We start from the raw sequence: 17,125 nt of genomic DNA, 5'->3' as shown, positions 1-17,125 counted from the left end.
TATTATTCGGAAACTGTGAGTGGCTTTATTGTATAGGGCAGGGCCGATCTTGCCATTGTGGCACACAGTTGAAAGTACAACAGCTAGTCCACTGGTAGCAGTAAGTCCTTAACTTCCATAGAATATTCTATTGTATTATTGAAAGTTCACTCCTAGTTCACCTTTGTTCGCAGTAACAACGACATTGACAGACTATAAGTTGTTGACCATGGATTGACGGCTCTTCACGCTGTCGATTTTGCAGCTAACATTCGCGCCATTCTGTTGATTGAAAAACAAACAAAATGGCGCAGATGTTAGCTGCTAAATCGATATTTTGTAATTGTCTTCCGTTAAAACGTGAGAAAGTAGACAGATCTGTAAAATTTATGATACTTAGACTGTCATAATCTTCAAATCTACGCGGATAAAAACACACTCTTTCTCAGTATTTAGGCTAGGCCTAGAGAGCGATGACTGAGTTCTAGTCAGTATCCATTTTATCACAACAGTCATTCTTCTTCATGCTATATAGCCATGCACAGATTTGATTTAAACTTATCTGTCTTCACTATATATAGGAGAACTCGATTTATTCCCCTCAGAAACACTTGGTCGTCGCCTAATTTGGGTAAGCTTTAATCTCCAAGCAGTTCCTACGGTAGCATAAGATAGTATCAAAAGCTGACTATCACCCGGTAGCGAAACACATTCCTAGATCGGCTTCATTCCTCTGCCAGCTTCACGAGGACCCTTAGTGTAAGTTTTTGCCCAACCGAGCTAAGTACAGGTCACATGAAAGACAAAACATGTATACAGAAATATCACAGATCTTAAGTCTAATACAGAAGTTCAGCTTCTTCTCGCTTCTTGGTAATAGTAAACATGTGGGACTTGACTGTATGGATTTAGAAATAGTAGGTTTGTCAAAACGCAAGAGGACTGAATTTATTAGCGATACTCATATGTCTAAAGTGAGAGAATCTACTTTCTATATAACTAAATAGCTTATTTCTATCATTAGCATACACAGTACATTCAATAATGAAGTGCACTTCATCTTCTATTAAGTTTGAGGTAAAATAAATTGACAGACTTTCTAGAGGAGTGCGGTTGTGCTTTCCTGATTCAATTCGCAGTTTGGGGCAACTGATTCTTAGTTTAGCAATGTTAGTTCTGTGCCTCATGTTTGTAATTTTGAGATACTATTCTTGTTAATTATTATTGCTACAAGCAGTACACAATGCTGGGTTTATTCTGCAAGTAACCAAAACATTCAAACATGTTCTCTAATTCCGCATTCAAGATTTGACCTTACCTAAGGGTAAGATAAAGTATATTTTGAGCGCTAGCCAACCCAAATAGTTATATAACGTGTTTCATATTTCCTGTATTGTCAACAGTGTTGACTTAATCGCTAGTTGACGTCATGAATTGTTATTGAAACACAATCTGAGCTACAATCATTACACATACTGCGTATGTGTGCAACTGCTTTCTTTCCTAGAAATGATAAGCGATAAGCAATCAAGATAAAGCAGTATGTGTACTTTTTTTTGAGACTTGGATCTTATTTTTCATGTCATCACCTCTGTACATGAGGCCTAGAAAAGAACAAAAAGAAACTGTAATACAGCCACGTGAAAAAGACATGATTTTAAAGTGATTCCAACAGTTGTGCCAATGCAGTAAACCTATAGCGTTCTACACTTTAGATATTTAGAAGGTTAAGAACAATTTTTAATGTGGCGGTATTATGGCACCAGGTAGACTTATGTGAGTTGATGCTACCGGTTTAGTTATTACCGATTCTGTAAATTATCTTAATGCACTTACACTCAAAATTGCAACTTTTGAGACCTCAGCCTTTAGCTGAACCTCTGTACCGATACCTTTATTTAAAGGTACGTTTAGGTATTACGTATTTTTTATTAGCCTTATTTGGATGTAGCAAGAAATAATGCGGTCTGAACTGTGAGCAGCGACACCTGTCCTGCAGTACAATGTGAACCAGTCAGAATTGACCTGAAGAAGGTGGCAAACGGTCACCGAAACGTCGGTGACAATAAAATAATTGTTGTGTAAAAAGAGTCTCTTAATTAATTATAAGTCTCCGTTTATTCTTCCCTACAATAGCCCCCCTCCCCCTTGTACACGGCACATCCTGTACTGCTATGTTGTATACAAACTTGGGCTGAATCATAACTGTTGTCAGTTCATAGTTGATATTTTCTTAGAAATGCTGTGATACCCACTCTATTGTACAAATGTTGATATTATAATGATACTACGTTGATACAATGATCGGTATCAGAGATGGCGCCATTACGGCAACAGGATATGATTTTTTTTCTCACCGGTATCTGTATCTATATCTATATAGCCGGTATAACCACCCTTCCACTCAAGTGTAACACTCTGATTATATTACACTGAACAACATGAACAACCTTAATTACTTTTGCACAATTGACATAAGCATTGTTTAAAGCTATTTAGTAAAGTCTACCAAAAAATTGTATTTCTGCTTACGAATCTGAAAAAAAAATTAGGTCGGTAGGTCGAACTGAATTCTTTCTCTCTCTGTTTTTAGATCTCGGTCGAAGTTATCCGACGAATACAGATAACTGGTAACTGGAAATATATTTTTTTTTTCGAATTTCCCGATGATGACACATTTATGCCCCTACAGGGCTTCATTCTACAATTGTTATATAGTTCTGGAAGCAAACGTTTTTGAACACCTCAATCTTAGTTTGATAATACATATTTTCAGGTTGTTTTCTTTCCGCCGTCATGTTGATATTACGATATCAACTTTGTCACTTGGGCAATACATTTCCATCTACATGATTTTGAACGTTATAAATCCTTGTTCTTGGGCATTTGGCGGATTGTCTTGTTTGTTTTGTTTTTCTGACTGCCCTTTTATTTTGTGAGGCTGCCAGTATCTTTCCTGGAAGTGCGTCAACTAAAAACGCGTCATTTCGACTCTCCTGGATAAACAAGAAATGGAAGATTTCATAACTCCCTAGAATATATCGAGTTTTGGTGTGCTTTATCTATTTTTGTTTATTTCTCACTATTTCCGCGCAACAGTCGTCTCATAACTCCATGGAATATATACAATCTTGGCGTGTTTTATCTATTTTTTTTTTCATTTCTGGTAAGTTTTGCGCTATGTACAGTCACATTTGCCTCACATCCCTTCACTCTCGACAATATTCAGATTACTACGGTCACATATCATAACAATTATACCAAAATCTGGGATAATTCAATATCTTCCGTTTTTCTTTAGTCTCCATGCAAGACCAACCGAAAGACGGGCAAATTGACAAAGTCTGAAATGTATATGCCAAGCCCGCCATTACATACTGCACGTCAGTCTCTTTATAAAATCAGTTAACATATACATGTACCTCTACTAAACCTTGATACCTTGATACTGCATCCAGGCTAGAGTACCGAGAGAACGGAGAGGAAAGAGACTTCTGTTTCGTATAAAAAGGTTAGTGTTTTTATCACACCATGAAATATTCAGCTGCAGGCACCAGCGAAAGAGGAACATAATTTTCCATTCACTTACAGTTGCAGATTTTTTTCTGTCCTGCCACGCGATTGGTTGACTCATCAACTCAAACAAGGAAGTCAGGACGATGACTCGGTATTTTTCATTCACTTGCAGATTCGCACATCGCAACACAACAGATGGTTTGTAGACTCAGATTCACGTCACCAAGACCGAAGCTTGACCGAGGATGTCTTCTTCGACGTTGTTTGGTTCTTCGGCTTCAGACGAAAGCCAAGATGTCGAGTTTGCAGACGAGATGACTCCCCTGATCCCAGAGTCGCTGGGAGGAGCGTACGTTCAGGCTAGAGTACCGAGAGAACGGAGAGGAAAGAGACTTCTGTTTCGTAACACAGTGCGCAGGCAGATCATTAATCATACGGAAAGTAGACGTTACTACATCGGAAAATGTATTCAGGAAAGTCTCGGGAACTGCCCGTGTTTCCCGCACTCCTGTCAGGTCTGCAGGCTTCCGATCGGCAAGGAATCGGATGTGTCCGTTTCCCGAACACATTATGTGTAGTTTCCGTACGGTTCCTGCAACCCGAACAAAGACCGAACTAATCCCGCTGATTTTATCGGTTTCAGATAGGATTCGGTACAACGACACATTACCGAAGCTGTCGTCGCCAAGGCAACAAGTAACAAACATGGCAGATGGGATTTCCTCGCTTGGATGTCGCCATGGCAACGCCGCTGAGTGACGTGTAGCAAGACTCTTTGTTACCATGACTACTGAGTGATTGACATCCGAAGGAACCACGTGACCGTCGTGGCCTGCAGTCACGTGCTATTATATAAAATGCTATAGAATGAAAGTAGACTGTTTTCTCGGCTGTAGCGTTAAGAATATGAATAAATAAATAAGGAAACTTGAGACGATCACTTTGTAGTTCTATTTCATTTTGTAGTTTGTACCAGAACGTTTTTTTCTTCTATACATATATTTAGCTTATATTACGACCAAAAAAAAAACCAAGGGGGTTAAAAATATAAAAACTGTAAAACCTCCTAGCACCGTAGAATCCGGAAGTCAGGGAAGCGTGGTTAGTTGTATATAGTCACTGAAACCCCGCTGAAACAGGTAAACATACATAATTCACGTCGATACAACTCAGACATACAACTCAGAATCGAACCTGCACAGGGCGCCCTCAGTGGGGCAGCCATGATTCGCAAATGCAGCGCTAGCGGCGCACGCAACGCGTTGAGCTAAATCATTTCGCTGTCACATCTACGTCTTCAAACCACATTCATACATCAAGTGTGGATTTAACATATGCATATTCTGTCACCTAGTAACATTACATGCACGGATAGCTCACTCGGTAACGTTCATGAATATGTGACGTGAACATGGTGAGTTGCGGCTTACGCAGGAAATGTGAGTTCGAGCCCCTGGTGCGACATCAATTTTTTTTAATTCTTGTATGTTATATTAGTAGTTTTTATTTGTGTATGTGATGTTTTTACTATCGTATTGTAATTTTTTTCTTTTTTTTAGTCATATCGGCTGCCTTAATGAAGGCCTTTGCTCGGTGTTCATGTCTTTTTTCCGGAGTCTTTGCTGTTTACTCCACACAGCACGTGGGCCATCATCAGAAAATTTCTTCCAGGTTGGGACACTGGAAGAGAAAAAAAAACATATTGTAGCTACAATCAGAAATTGAAGAAGATAGAAATTGTATGTGTTAATTGAAAGTACAAAAAGGCCGTACAGTTTGTGACCATTTTCTGTTGCCGAGCCGACAACTCAGTTGCTAATCAATCATTAAACAAGAGCTTCTGAAAAAAGCTAGTCTTTCGCTTACTTATATTGTGTAGGTAAAATTGTTTGGCATAGTTTGGTCAAGCGTGGGTGCCAAGTCTGCAACGTTGGCAGCTCTGGCACAGTTTGGTCAAGTGCTAGGTTATATAACTGTTTAGTAAGGTAGTGGTTCTCACAGAGTATATTTTACTTGAACTGTATAATAACACAACTGCATGAATGATGTTAACTTTATTCGGATTGTTTCGCTGTTAAGAACGGCTCTGTTACAGTACAACAGGGTTTTATGAAAGTGCACTGTAGTAATCAAATTTATCAGTAGATGTGTCCTGAATTTCTGCAAGAACAAACAAAGTATTGTCACCATAAACAACTGAACATAAAATATTAACATGGCATATACAGTAATGGAAATATTTTTTTTAATGGCAAGATCATGTGAAAGGTAGATATTTTAAACTAAAACAGGTCCGTGGTATGTTTAATGGAACGTTTCGTTTCTTTTAGTAACGCAATTATGCTTTTACTTGACGGAGTCGTGACGTCACGCGTCAGACTCACTCCGTCGAGCTCGGTCAGAATCTTCCCTTTCGAAATTATAAATTAAATGTGGGTAATTCTATTTTCAACGCATCCGAGGGCTACTATTTTGCTGAAAGAAGTTTGTTACACGAAAATAGCCTGAAATTTCTTAGAGTAAGAAATTTCCGAATACGCCCCCCTCCCACACCATGTCAGATGCGGCGCACGCATCTTACACAATTCTAGATTTTGTAGCGGTGATTTTCCATAAAACAAAGTAAATGACATGTCAAACTGTTCTCTACAATGTCTGTTTTATTATAACCAAACAGCGAACATGTTAGTTTATAAATTGTATACAATCTTACGAAGAAATCCTCACCGTTCACATCCGTCTCTGCAAATTCCTGCTTATAAGCCATACAGAAACCAAGCAGCACATTCATGGTAGGCCGATACGTATGTCATAACGTTACATACCGTCGAATCTGCAGGGTAGAATATCTCGCTAGCACGATATGGCATGGACCGCAAACCAAGCAGCACATTCATGGTAGGCCGATACGTATGTCATAACGTTACATACCGTCGAATCTACAGGGTAGAATATCTCGCTAGCACGGTATGGCATGGTCGACCCGGACGGACGGACGGACGGACAGACGGACAGAAATCTAATATCGGTCTGATTGCCTTTCGCCGCGGAAGCGCGGCGAAAGACAAAAAATGGACCAAAAAATGTTACTATCTTAAGAACGAGTGTTACTTTTTTAAGGACAATCAAAAATAATTTACAATCAACATTAATTAACAACAACTAACAAAACTTAATTTAACAATTAACTGTATTAAGAACAATTGCAAAATTAAGAATTATAATATTAACAGCAAGTGCAATAGCTGTTGATATTTTTATTGAAAATAGAAATATGCCTGATAGCTTGAGGATAAACATAATTCTAAGTAAAAATAGCTACATAACACGTTTACGGTTCTTTTCGCTGTACCGTACCAATACCTTTTGAAACTCACTGTCGCTTCTGCAAACGTGTGAAACCTCTGCATTAGCGTGGCGTAATGATTCGTGGGTTGACTAGATTGCAAACGTTAAACTAAGTTGGATAAAATTTTTAGATAGGTGTTTGCTATTCAGAGGTTGACACCGGTACTCTGTTAAAATAAGGGTGTCTTTTTCCATAGTTTCCCTCGATAACTATATGTAGTTCGAAGGAAAGTGGAGGTCGACAAAGAAGTGTAATAAACTTCTAAACTGTTCTTAAGTCGGTGACAATAAATGAAAGCTGACAAAAAAAATTCCGGATGCTGAACAACTGGGTGGTACCGACAAAGTTCGGCTTTTTAGTGTTTGTATGTTAAACTTGTTAGTTTTATTTCATAATGTAAGTTATAGTTCGGGGCGATTGTGGTTGTCCTCTTGTCTGTCTGTTTGTCTCGGCTATGGCTACGTGGCGTTACCGTAGCGGCCGCAGGCAGTGGCGTGGGCTAGACGGGCTCTTAAGTCGGATGGGGGCGGCATGCCGGGCCTGTGACGTTGGGCTTGGTGAGCCGACGGCGGGCCGGTCGGAGTCAGCAGCGGCGGGGCAGGCAGACGACGGCGGTGGAAGGTAGCCCTCGCCGGATGGACTGGAGTCGGTGGCAAGACACGACGCTTTGCTGGTGGAGGAAGCTTTGCAGGAGGAGACGGGCCGACAAATGACGCAGCTGAACACGGTGGCAGGCTAGAGATCCATCGTCAGGTACCAAAACCACCGCTGTCCACCAAATGTTGCGAGTGATCGAGGTAGGTAGCTAGGGTAACTTGGAGAAATACCTCAGAGAGGTCCGAACACGTGAGTGGCTTACATTCCAGAACTGCTTACTGAGTACTTACTGACCACAAGGGTCGGTCGTCTTTATTGTCATCTTAACCTAAACCAGATGGACCGGGACTTCCATAAGTGGTGGGGCCTGGTCCTTACAATGGTATTTCTTCTCATTATCGACCCATTCCGACACACAGCATTTTGAACTACGGCGATTCTGAAAAATTGCAGCCTATGGTGGTTGTCTGGTTGATCGTTTGATCCGTCTTGAACTTGTGGACCGGCCAGTGCTTGATCGTGTCTTTTCTATCTAGTGATAATATCCAGTCTAATACCTTGTTGATAAACTATAGTCTGTGTGCACTGTCTTTGGCTGAGTTCATGTTAACTTTCGTAAAGTGTTAGTTCCGGGGTTAGTGTTAGTGTCTTGTAGTGTTAGAGTTAGTGTTCAAGTAACAAAACGAAGTTTTGAGAACAAAGCTTTAAAGGAAAAAACAGTCAAACAAATCAACCCGAAATCAAACTCAATGGGAACAAAACGGATAAATCAATAGATGATTTAAGATAAATCAGGTCCTCAGTGAGAGCACATCTCCATCCTCGCTATCAACGAACCTGGAGAACGGGAATGCACGACATTAGTCATGAAATGAAATCAGCATAATGCACTGTTCAACTAGCCACCGAAAGTGACGGCGGTTCAAAATAGCGGGCACCCTAAAATTGTTAAATTGCCCTGGTTAACAAAATGTAACGTACAAATAAAGATTTCAGGTAATTAACAAAACAGTAACAATTCTGTACTAGTAGGTCGTTTATTGATATTGACATATTCCTACATTATCTTGGTAATCGAGCCTGATGGCCCTCATGACCTCAAGTGACCCCCAGTAGTTACGTGAAAACCGACACAATCCCGACTGCGGCGTTTATTGAGCGGGACCCGTACGGTAAATTATCACGTGACTTCATTGATTTCGCCTGATTTCAGGGTTCCGTTCGGTTGAAAATTCGGGAAACCCGACGCAGGGAAACACGACTCGAAACCCAGTGTATTCCGAAGCAACCCCGGGTGTAACCCGATCTGCCTGCGCACTGTGTAAAAGGTTAGTGTTTTTATCACACCATGAAATGTTCAGCTGCAGGTCGGTTATATTTTCACTAGCGTTTGTGTGTGTGTCTGTGTGATGGTGTGTCTGTATGTGTCTGTCTCTGTCACCAAGATAACTCAAGAATGGCTGAATGGATTGCATACTTGATGTGTTGGTGGGGTGTAACATATCCAGAGCGAAAGAAGCAGTTGATGATGAGCGGTTCCATGGAGTGCGAATTCCTACTCAATCGAATGATGTCTACTCCACTCTACTCTACTAACACAAGCTGGAAATGATTAGATTTTGGACCACCTAGCGGTTTTCCTTGGCCCTGCAATACAACTTTTGACACACTACCCATAATGCTTTTTGCTGTGTATGTGCACCATGATTCTCCTTATTGTACTCTCCAGTATTGATGTTGACGTTTATCAACGTCCATTTAGTTCTTGTTTTTTATAATGCAGCGCTGAGAAAATGTATCTTTTATGATACATGCTGCTTTCTGAGGTCAGCACACATAGAAATTGTGAGAAAGAGTATGGTATGGTAGTTGAACACACACCACTACCAGCAGTGTACTAGCTCCCTTCTAAAGCGATTGCACAACGGTGTGGTCCAAGGGCTATTGTTAGGAGATAGACACCCCCCTATACACCAAAGGGTGTTGGAAGGATTTGATATTTTCGACTTATAATCCCCCCCCCTACGTCGAAGTGGTTCCGTCTCCATACTATCTTTGCTGTGACGTAGTGATGATATGAGTGACTCGTCCGGCTTCAGTGATCTAATCATTGTTGGGGTTATAACCGATAGGTTATGTTGACATGTCAACACAAACAAAGGCGATATTGATTGCAAAATTGTTGGGTTGACCTTCTAATGGACACAAGTCAAGGACTGTGTGTGTGTGTGTAACATAGCTACTGCGCATGTCCGTTCTTTCCCATACAATAAGCGGGAAGACATGAAATACTTTCTTATACTCAGTACTTTTTATCGTGAATTTTACAGTCAGCTTTACGTAGTTTTAATTACTTCTCACAGCTAAAATTGAGCCTAAAACTGTAATGTGCCATGTTACAGTCAAACTCATGTAAATTTTAACCTTGGGGTGGTCTTCGTGTCTTAATACGCTGTGAACAATTGCATGTTAAAAAGAAGTTCAAATTACTATAACTGTTTACCTACACGTATACTTACATTATACATAGGACATAGTTCTAGCCATAGCTATAGCAGCGCTAAAAGATCGTACACTTTGATCGTAAAAGTGAACGACTTATTGAAAATGCCAACTTCTTAAGATCTGATGTTTGTTCATCAACTGATTTTCCTTTTTCTTCATTTGAATTTTCCTACTTCGTTTTGAATGAACTGCCTGTGCAGATGGCATGTTCTCGTGGTGACTCCTTGTGTCCACGAATAACCCCGCCTCACTCTCTGTTGTTTGTTGATTTAGTGATGATAACTGAGGATAGATCCTAGTACGGCCTGGTCGTCAGCATAACAGGACGTGGAACATATTTATCACACGTCATAGTTTACGTAGGTCTGGGAGAGGTTCCGATTCCAGGTGCCAGTAGAATGGGTTTTAGTCCAAACTGCGCGCAAAGTTCGCTCGGAGAACAGCTTTGGTAGCGGAGCAGGAACGAGGCAATGTTTAGGGTGAAAATGAGCGGAAAACGGACCACGACGACTGAGGACGCGAGGATTGTAGTTTATTTTGTGTGCGCCGGAGCCGGGAGAGGAGACGACTCGAACAGGACGCCCGGTAGAGCTACATGTAACCTCCACGTCATGTGAGTGTGGTTCTTCCTCCAGGAATGGTTCAGATCATTTACGTCTCAATAATCGTGTAAAGCTTACAGCACATTTCCAAACCGGGGCCCGGCCGGGCAGCTTTCCGGAAAGTAAAATATGATATAAAAGTACAGAAAACGTAAAGAGAATAGCCATGTTGGCCTTATTTGTGTATATTTTTACGTCCACATTTCTTTTTTTCGTTTCCACAAACAGCCCGGCCGAAATAGCCCCGGTTTGAAAATGTGACGTTACCCTAAACAGGGATGTCCCTGTAGCTCAACTGGTAGCAGCCTCACAGTTGAGCTCCTGGTTTCTATTAGTTTGTTAGGCTTAAACGTCACATTTCCAATTTTCTGGGTTAGGTCTGGCAGCTTTCCTGAGCGAATGGAATGATATAAAAGACGTCAAAATACACAAAATGTCAAAATAAGATTTGTGGGCATGATTTGTGTATATTTCTAGGCATACATTTTAATTCCTCGTTTCTTATAAAATATCCGGCCGGGCCCCAGTTTGGATATGTATGTGACGTAGGCCTGACTGGGAGACCCTGGTTCAATGCCGGTTCGGTTGGGGCTGCACTCGTCTTCTAGAAGCGACGTAAAATGGAAACCCCGTGTTCAAGTAGGTGCCTATAGCACGTTAAATGGGAAAGGCTACAGAAATAACTCCCTGTGAAAAATATAATACTCCCTGCTACTGAAAAAAAAAAATTGCTGACCTATGTGCAACTACGTATACGTATTGCAAACGTCCGTACGAACGAATTGTTTAAAACTAAGGGACACCTGTGAAGGCTGTGATGCTATATCGATTATACCAAAGCGTATCTGTTCAGTGAATCAGTGCACAGTATTTATATATGTACAGAACCATTATGTTCATGGTTCACGGTTGTAACATCGTGTTTTGTTCAGAGCACGCTATCCATTGTTGTGGATTGTTTACCAAGCTTTCGGAGAAAACTCAAACTTTGTTTTATTTTGGTTTGGTGAGTCTAATGTTATAACACTTACCTTATGTTATGTCATCTATTCTATGAAAGAGGCACCGCTGGTATATTTTCATTGTTGTTTAATATTTTTTGATAGGGCGCAGGCGTACATATTTTGCCTGCAATTTGTGGTGTGGGATCTTGGATCTAAATGTTTGGGGATTTAATCCTCCAGCCTACCCTAAGTTTCCATTGTTCACTAATAAGGAGAATTCTCTGGTACATCGCAGCTATAAATACGGATAATAATAAGCTTTTTAGTCTAGCATAAGCTGGATCAAATGATATTTTTCCTTATAATGAACTGTCCAACAGGGTCTTCTCTGTTCACCATAACACTATAATGCTTTCCTTCCGTACTCTCTTTGGCTTCGGCTGTTTTTGACGTGCTTAAGGAAAGTTTTTGCCGACGTTTATTTAATGTCTGCCGTCCATAAAGAAACCGGGACAAAATGGAACACCCACAAAGACGCAAAAATTGGCTAAAACACGTACGTCAAAAACAGTCAGAGCCGAACCTCTGCTTAGCGAGTATTCCCAGCCATGTCAAATGTTATATCAAGGTCACATTGCCTAATAAGCATATGACCAGGTACTTAACGACTCTGCCTTTCTTCTCTTGGAAATGTGACCTTAAATGTAACCCTGACATTGTAAAGTACGTCAGCTGTTAAAGCCCCCATTTTGTTGGTTGTTATTTTGCGTCGGAGGGGGGTTCTGAACTTGCACCCCAGACAGTACACAGTGTTTTTACAAGGACTGATTTTGATTTGATTTGGTTTATTTGTATATTAAAAGAAAATACAGAAAGTGAAGTATGAAATAATGATATATAAAAACCGTGCGGAAGAGAGGGAGAGGCCAAAATAGGCTTATACAGGCCCTCTTAATACTAAGCAAAAACAGGATGGGCGCACTACTAAGGCAATAAAGTAAAACTTTATTGGCAAAATACTATACGAGAAATATGATCATAAAAGGCGGATAAAAGAACTTTGTATGCAAAATAAACATCCCATATATCGACAATATGAGAGCATGTGACAAGGACAACTAGAGCGGATGCTCAGGGTCAAAGGTCATAGTGGCGATGGGAGGGTTTATAAGGACGGTGATGTTGAATTTTGGAGGGCTCCTTTAGGGGAAATTATTTATAGAATATGGCCAGTTCTTGGGTTTAACGAAGCGCCGCCTAGCGCTTGTCCTGGCAACTGTAGTACATAATGTGTACGAGATGTTATCTTAGGTATTTGTGTGACCACTGTAACGTAATTCTTTGAGGAAGGGTAATGTTGCGTCGACTGTGTCGTGTGTATGTCTGTTAGTTGCGAATGAACCATTATGATTTTTGGCATGTAGATCCCCCATGGCTTGATAGAGAGTGATAATTCAAGAAAGGGTTGACGGATTGTCATGATTTTTGGAATGTCGATAGAAATGATGTTTGACACAATGAAGTACTTATTATAATAAGGGATAAATAGGAGTTAGTATGCATGATTGTTTGTCTATCAAAGACCATACTGATATAGTTGGTTGGCTTTCACGGCCGTGAAATTGTCGACAGGCATCGTGAAAAACTCCATGGCAATGGACTTTGCGGTCCGGCCGATCACAGATTACTGGAGTTTGGATGTGTAGATTACCCCCAACGGGTGGCTTGCTTTGGATAAGGAGAGTTATGATTCAAGAAAAGGTTGACGGATCGTCATGATTTTTGGAATGTAGATGGAAGTGATGGTTGACAAATTAAGTTACATTACAATAATGTTCTCCATTAAATCAAGGCAGCGTGGTCTTAATGTAACGTGTGCAAATGTAACGTGTGCAAATGCAACGTGTGCAAATTGTACATGTTTGCATAATCTAGTTGGTTGACTTACGCTAGTTGTTTGTTTATCAAAGTTGGTTAGCTTTCACGGTGGTGAAATTGTCGACAGGCATCGTGAAAAAACTTCCATGGCCATGGAGTTTGTGGTTAGGCCGATCACTGATTACTGGAATGTGGACGTGGTTTTCTCCTCTCAGAATCTGAGGTATGTGATGGGTGTGAGGATAATGGGAAGGGGAAAGACAAGGCCTAGAAAAATTAATGCTGTGTTTCTGATTTCGGTCCCGAAAGCATTGTGTCAGTAGTAAGAAAATATCTTTTAATCTTCAATGATATCTGTTATAGTGATCCAACAAATGCAATTTAACAATGGGAAAATGTTTGAGGATACATGTACTTGTATTTTTTGTTTATATCAGTCCATCCGATCTGAAGTCGAGATGGAAGACCACTTGTCTCTGTCGTCAATCGTCCGGTATGAACAACAAGATACGATAATAATGTTTTCCTGGTAGATGGTTGGTCAATGATAGTTTATCAATAGACTTCGTCATTATTCATCCTCTATTTTGAGGTGCAGCAAGTAAAGTCTGATAGACTTATACAAGCAAAAGTACTAGTATATCTATAATCTGAACAAAGAAGTACAATGTTTACAACATATTCTTACTTCAAATGTTCAAAGGCTTTAATCTGAGTAAACTAAAGGAAATCTGCTTTAGATTTCATCATTCATATGTCCGATCGAACGTTTTGTGTCCGGATCCTAGGCAAGTGGTCGAACTAGAAAAAAAGACTCGAGTCGGCAAGTTATTGGCCTCTGCCAGGCTCCACAGGTCGCTGGAAACTTATGTCGCAAACGTACTTCTCTGCCATTTAACTCCTCTGGCGTGTTTTCTGTCTTATTGTCTTATTTGGCATATTTCTACTATTTTTCCAGTGACCTGTGGAGCCTTGTAGAGGCTAGCAAGTTTTAGCTAGGCAGGACAGGTAACAGGATACGTATTTAGGCCTGCCTAATTACAGTGAACGCATTTAAGTAGTAGTTGTCTACTCGTCATGGCTGAAATAATCTTGTTGTGTTTGGCGCGCCTTGTCCAGATATCAAGCGATCTTGACACCATATCATGCAAGTAGTTTTATCAGCAAAAGTGTAATCAGCTATCATATGACACAAGATTTTATACCATGATTTTCTTTTGATTCAAAGTAAAAAAATTCTAACATAAGGATTGTAACGTTATCGCCGTGTTGTCTGGGGATACGGTTGACAGTTTATCTTTGCACACAATGAGTTTGTAAGAAACGAAAGAAAATTGAATTTTGTAAGAAAAAAGGAAAGTTCAATCAACTATGACACACACCTTGATACCATTTACTTCGATTCAAAGTAAAAATGAAATCCAACATGAGGAATGTTTGGCTGTGTTGCTTGGGGGTATGTTATACTCTGGGGACCAGTCGTACGTATTTACACCGAAAGTTTGTTATGGTCTTTCAAGATGTTTACAGCATGTACATTTTGTACGAATCCTATGCTAGTATCTTATCTTTGAGCGTCAACACTTAATTTTGCACAGATCGAATTCTGTAAAAAGATAATTATAATGGGTGGTTTCTAATGCTATCTATCGATGTATCGAAGTCACTTTTTATAATGTCGAAACGACTTTTAGAATGTAGTGAAGCGACTTGCCATACAGCAAATTGACCTATAGATGGCGAACTGGTGACGGGAGTGAAACGACAGGTAGTCATCATAGATTAGAGAGGGTCAGTATGGGGGGTCCTGACAACGATTTACGCTGAATTCAGGAGGACCCCCTACGTATTACGCTAAATGAAGGAAGGCAATTAAGCTAAATTTCGTCACCTCGCTATAATACGATTTACGTAGATAAGATGGTTTTCCCTACGAATTACGGGAAATAAAATAGGCCGCCTTACGTAAAAGAGCATGCAGACCCTCATTAGACTGGCGAAGAGTTGGTACGCTTTGGACATTTTAGACCTCAGAAACTTAGCCTCCATAGCAGTGTCTTTGGGTGGGGTGGTGCTTTTTGACTTATTATCGCCGGGGCTCTTTTCTAATTGTTCCTTTAAGCTGAGCAACTATCGAAAACCGTATAGGAGGTGAGACTCAACAGCTGTGATTAGGGCTGGGTACCGGTGTGACAGCGATCTCGCCCCCCCCGCGATCTCGCCCCCCCGGGGGGCGAGATCGCTAGCGTTTTCGCCCCCCTCTGGCGTTTTCGCCCCCCCCCCAATCCCAGCGTTTTCGCCCCCCCTAGGGATATCCTTCCCGTTTTCTAGAGTGTTCGGTTGAATCTTAATCCTATTGCTGTGATAATGATTAGCACTGTCTTGTTACCTACTTTTGTATATATATATATATATATATATATATATATATATATATATATATATATATTTACCTACTTTTTTACATAGCCTTAAGATACTTAACTTGCAGCTTGTTACTTCATATTAATCGAGCTACCTGGAACAATATGGTACTTGGATGTAACGTATATAGTGTGTTACCTGGTATCTATATATACGTGACACCTTAGTATGTTAAGATGAGATACAGTACCTGTGAAGCCGATCCTACCTGGTTGGGTGCAAGCACACTTTGCATTGAAATAAAACAGATACATTTTTGTCGTGAATTTGTGGTGACTTTTATTAACATCACGAACGTATATCAACGTATGCATATCAACACACCTGTTGCTGAGTTGTAACAAAACTAGTAAATATTTGCCAATCAGCACAGAGGTATACACACCTGTCTATGAGTTGAAACAAATTGTGCTGTTCAAAACTAACAGCTAAATACATCCTTATCAACATACATGTACAGGTAAGCACACCTGTTCCTGTGCTGATAATACTAACCGGTGTTCAATACACAACTGTATCCGAATTGAAACGAAACCAACAGGTAAATACATGCTAATCAACATACAGGTAAACACACCTGTTCAAGGGCTGTTCTGGGCAGTTCAAAACCAACGGGTAAATATAGGATTATCAATATACAGGTAAACACACCTGTTTAATATATGCTAATCACCATAAAGGTATGCGCACCTGTTCCTCTGCTGTTATAATAGGTAAGGTAGGTGAAACATATCAGATAATGATTATGAAAACGAGATTCTGATTTGCATAATTAATGTCAAAGTACAAAAATTCTAAAGTGCAATGTGCAAATTAATTGTGCACCACTATGTATAGATTGTGCAAATGCGCAAGTCATTTTCTTAATTCAGGACCAAATGCCATCATAAAATGCAGCTAAACGAAAGTATCTGCACACGTGTTAACTCAAACGTGTCAATTACAGCTTCATTTGCATAATGAATGAGACTAGATGACACTATAAATCTGCAAGAGCTAAAAATATTTAATGGAGGTATGATGTGATTTGTACGAAGCAAATGTAATGTAACTTATAGGTTTATTGGAGATGCAAATCACTAGAAGGATGCAAATTACTGGAAAACCCTAGCGATTTTTTCCCAAGAGGGTAAGGGGGGGCCAAATCACTAGCGATTTCGCCCCGGGAGGGGGGGGGGGGTATATCACTAGCGATTTCGCCCCGGGAAGGGGGGGGGGGCGAAAAAACTAGCGATTTCGCCCCGGGAGGGGGGGGGGGCGAAATCCCCTAGCGATTTCGGCCCCCGGGGGGGGGGCGATATCACTAGCGATTTCCCCCCGGGAGGGGCGGC

General features: G+C 40.5%; 1 protein-coding gene across 3 annotated transcripts in view; it reads left to right on the top strand.

Moving 5' to 3' along the window:
• Positions 1-17,125, top strand: part of LOC118404260 (zinc transporter 2-like) — a 42,494-nt gene that overhangs the window by 6,831 nt on the left and 18,538 nt on the right. The window contains exon 2 of one of the 3 annotated variants that reach the window (XM_035803312.1): positions 3,668-3,900. In XM_035803312.1, the coding sequence (XP_035659205.1) occupies positions 3,741-3,900 (160 nt within the window). In that variant the 5' untranslated portion in view covers positions 3,668-3,740. Of the gene's footprint in view, positions 1-3,667; positions 3,901-10,415; positions 10,560-13,447; positions 13,594-17,125 lie in introns of those variants that run through there. The other 2 variants (XM_035803313.1, XM_035803314.1) reach the window with 2 other exon arrangements.

Source organism: Branchiostoma floridae, chromosome 17, assembly GCF_000003815.2.
Source record: "Branchiostoma floridae strain S238N-H82 chromosome 17, Bfl_VNyyK, whole genome shotgun sequence".
In the NCBI taxonomy this organism is placed as follows: Eukaryota; Metazoa; Chordata; class Leptocardii; order Amphioxiformes; family Branchiostomatidae; genus Branchiostoma; species Branchiostoma floridae.
Note: the sequence above shows the minus strand (reverse complement) of the source record. Positions and strands in the feature narration are given on the sequence as shown.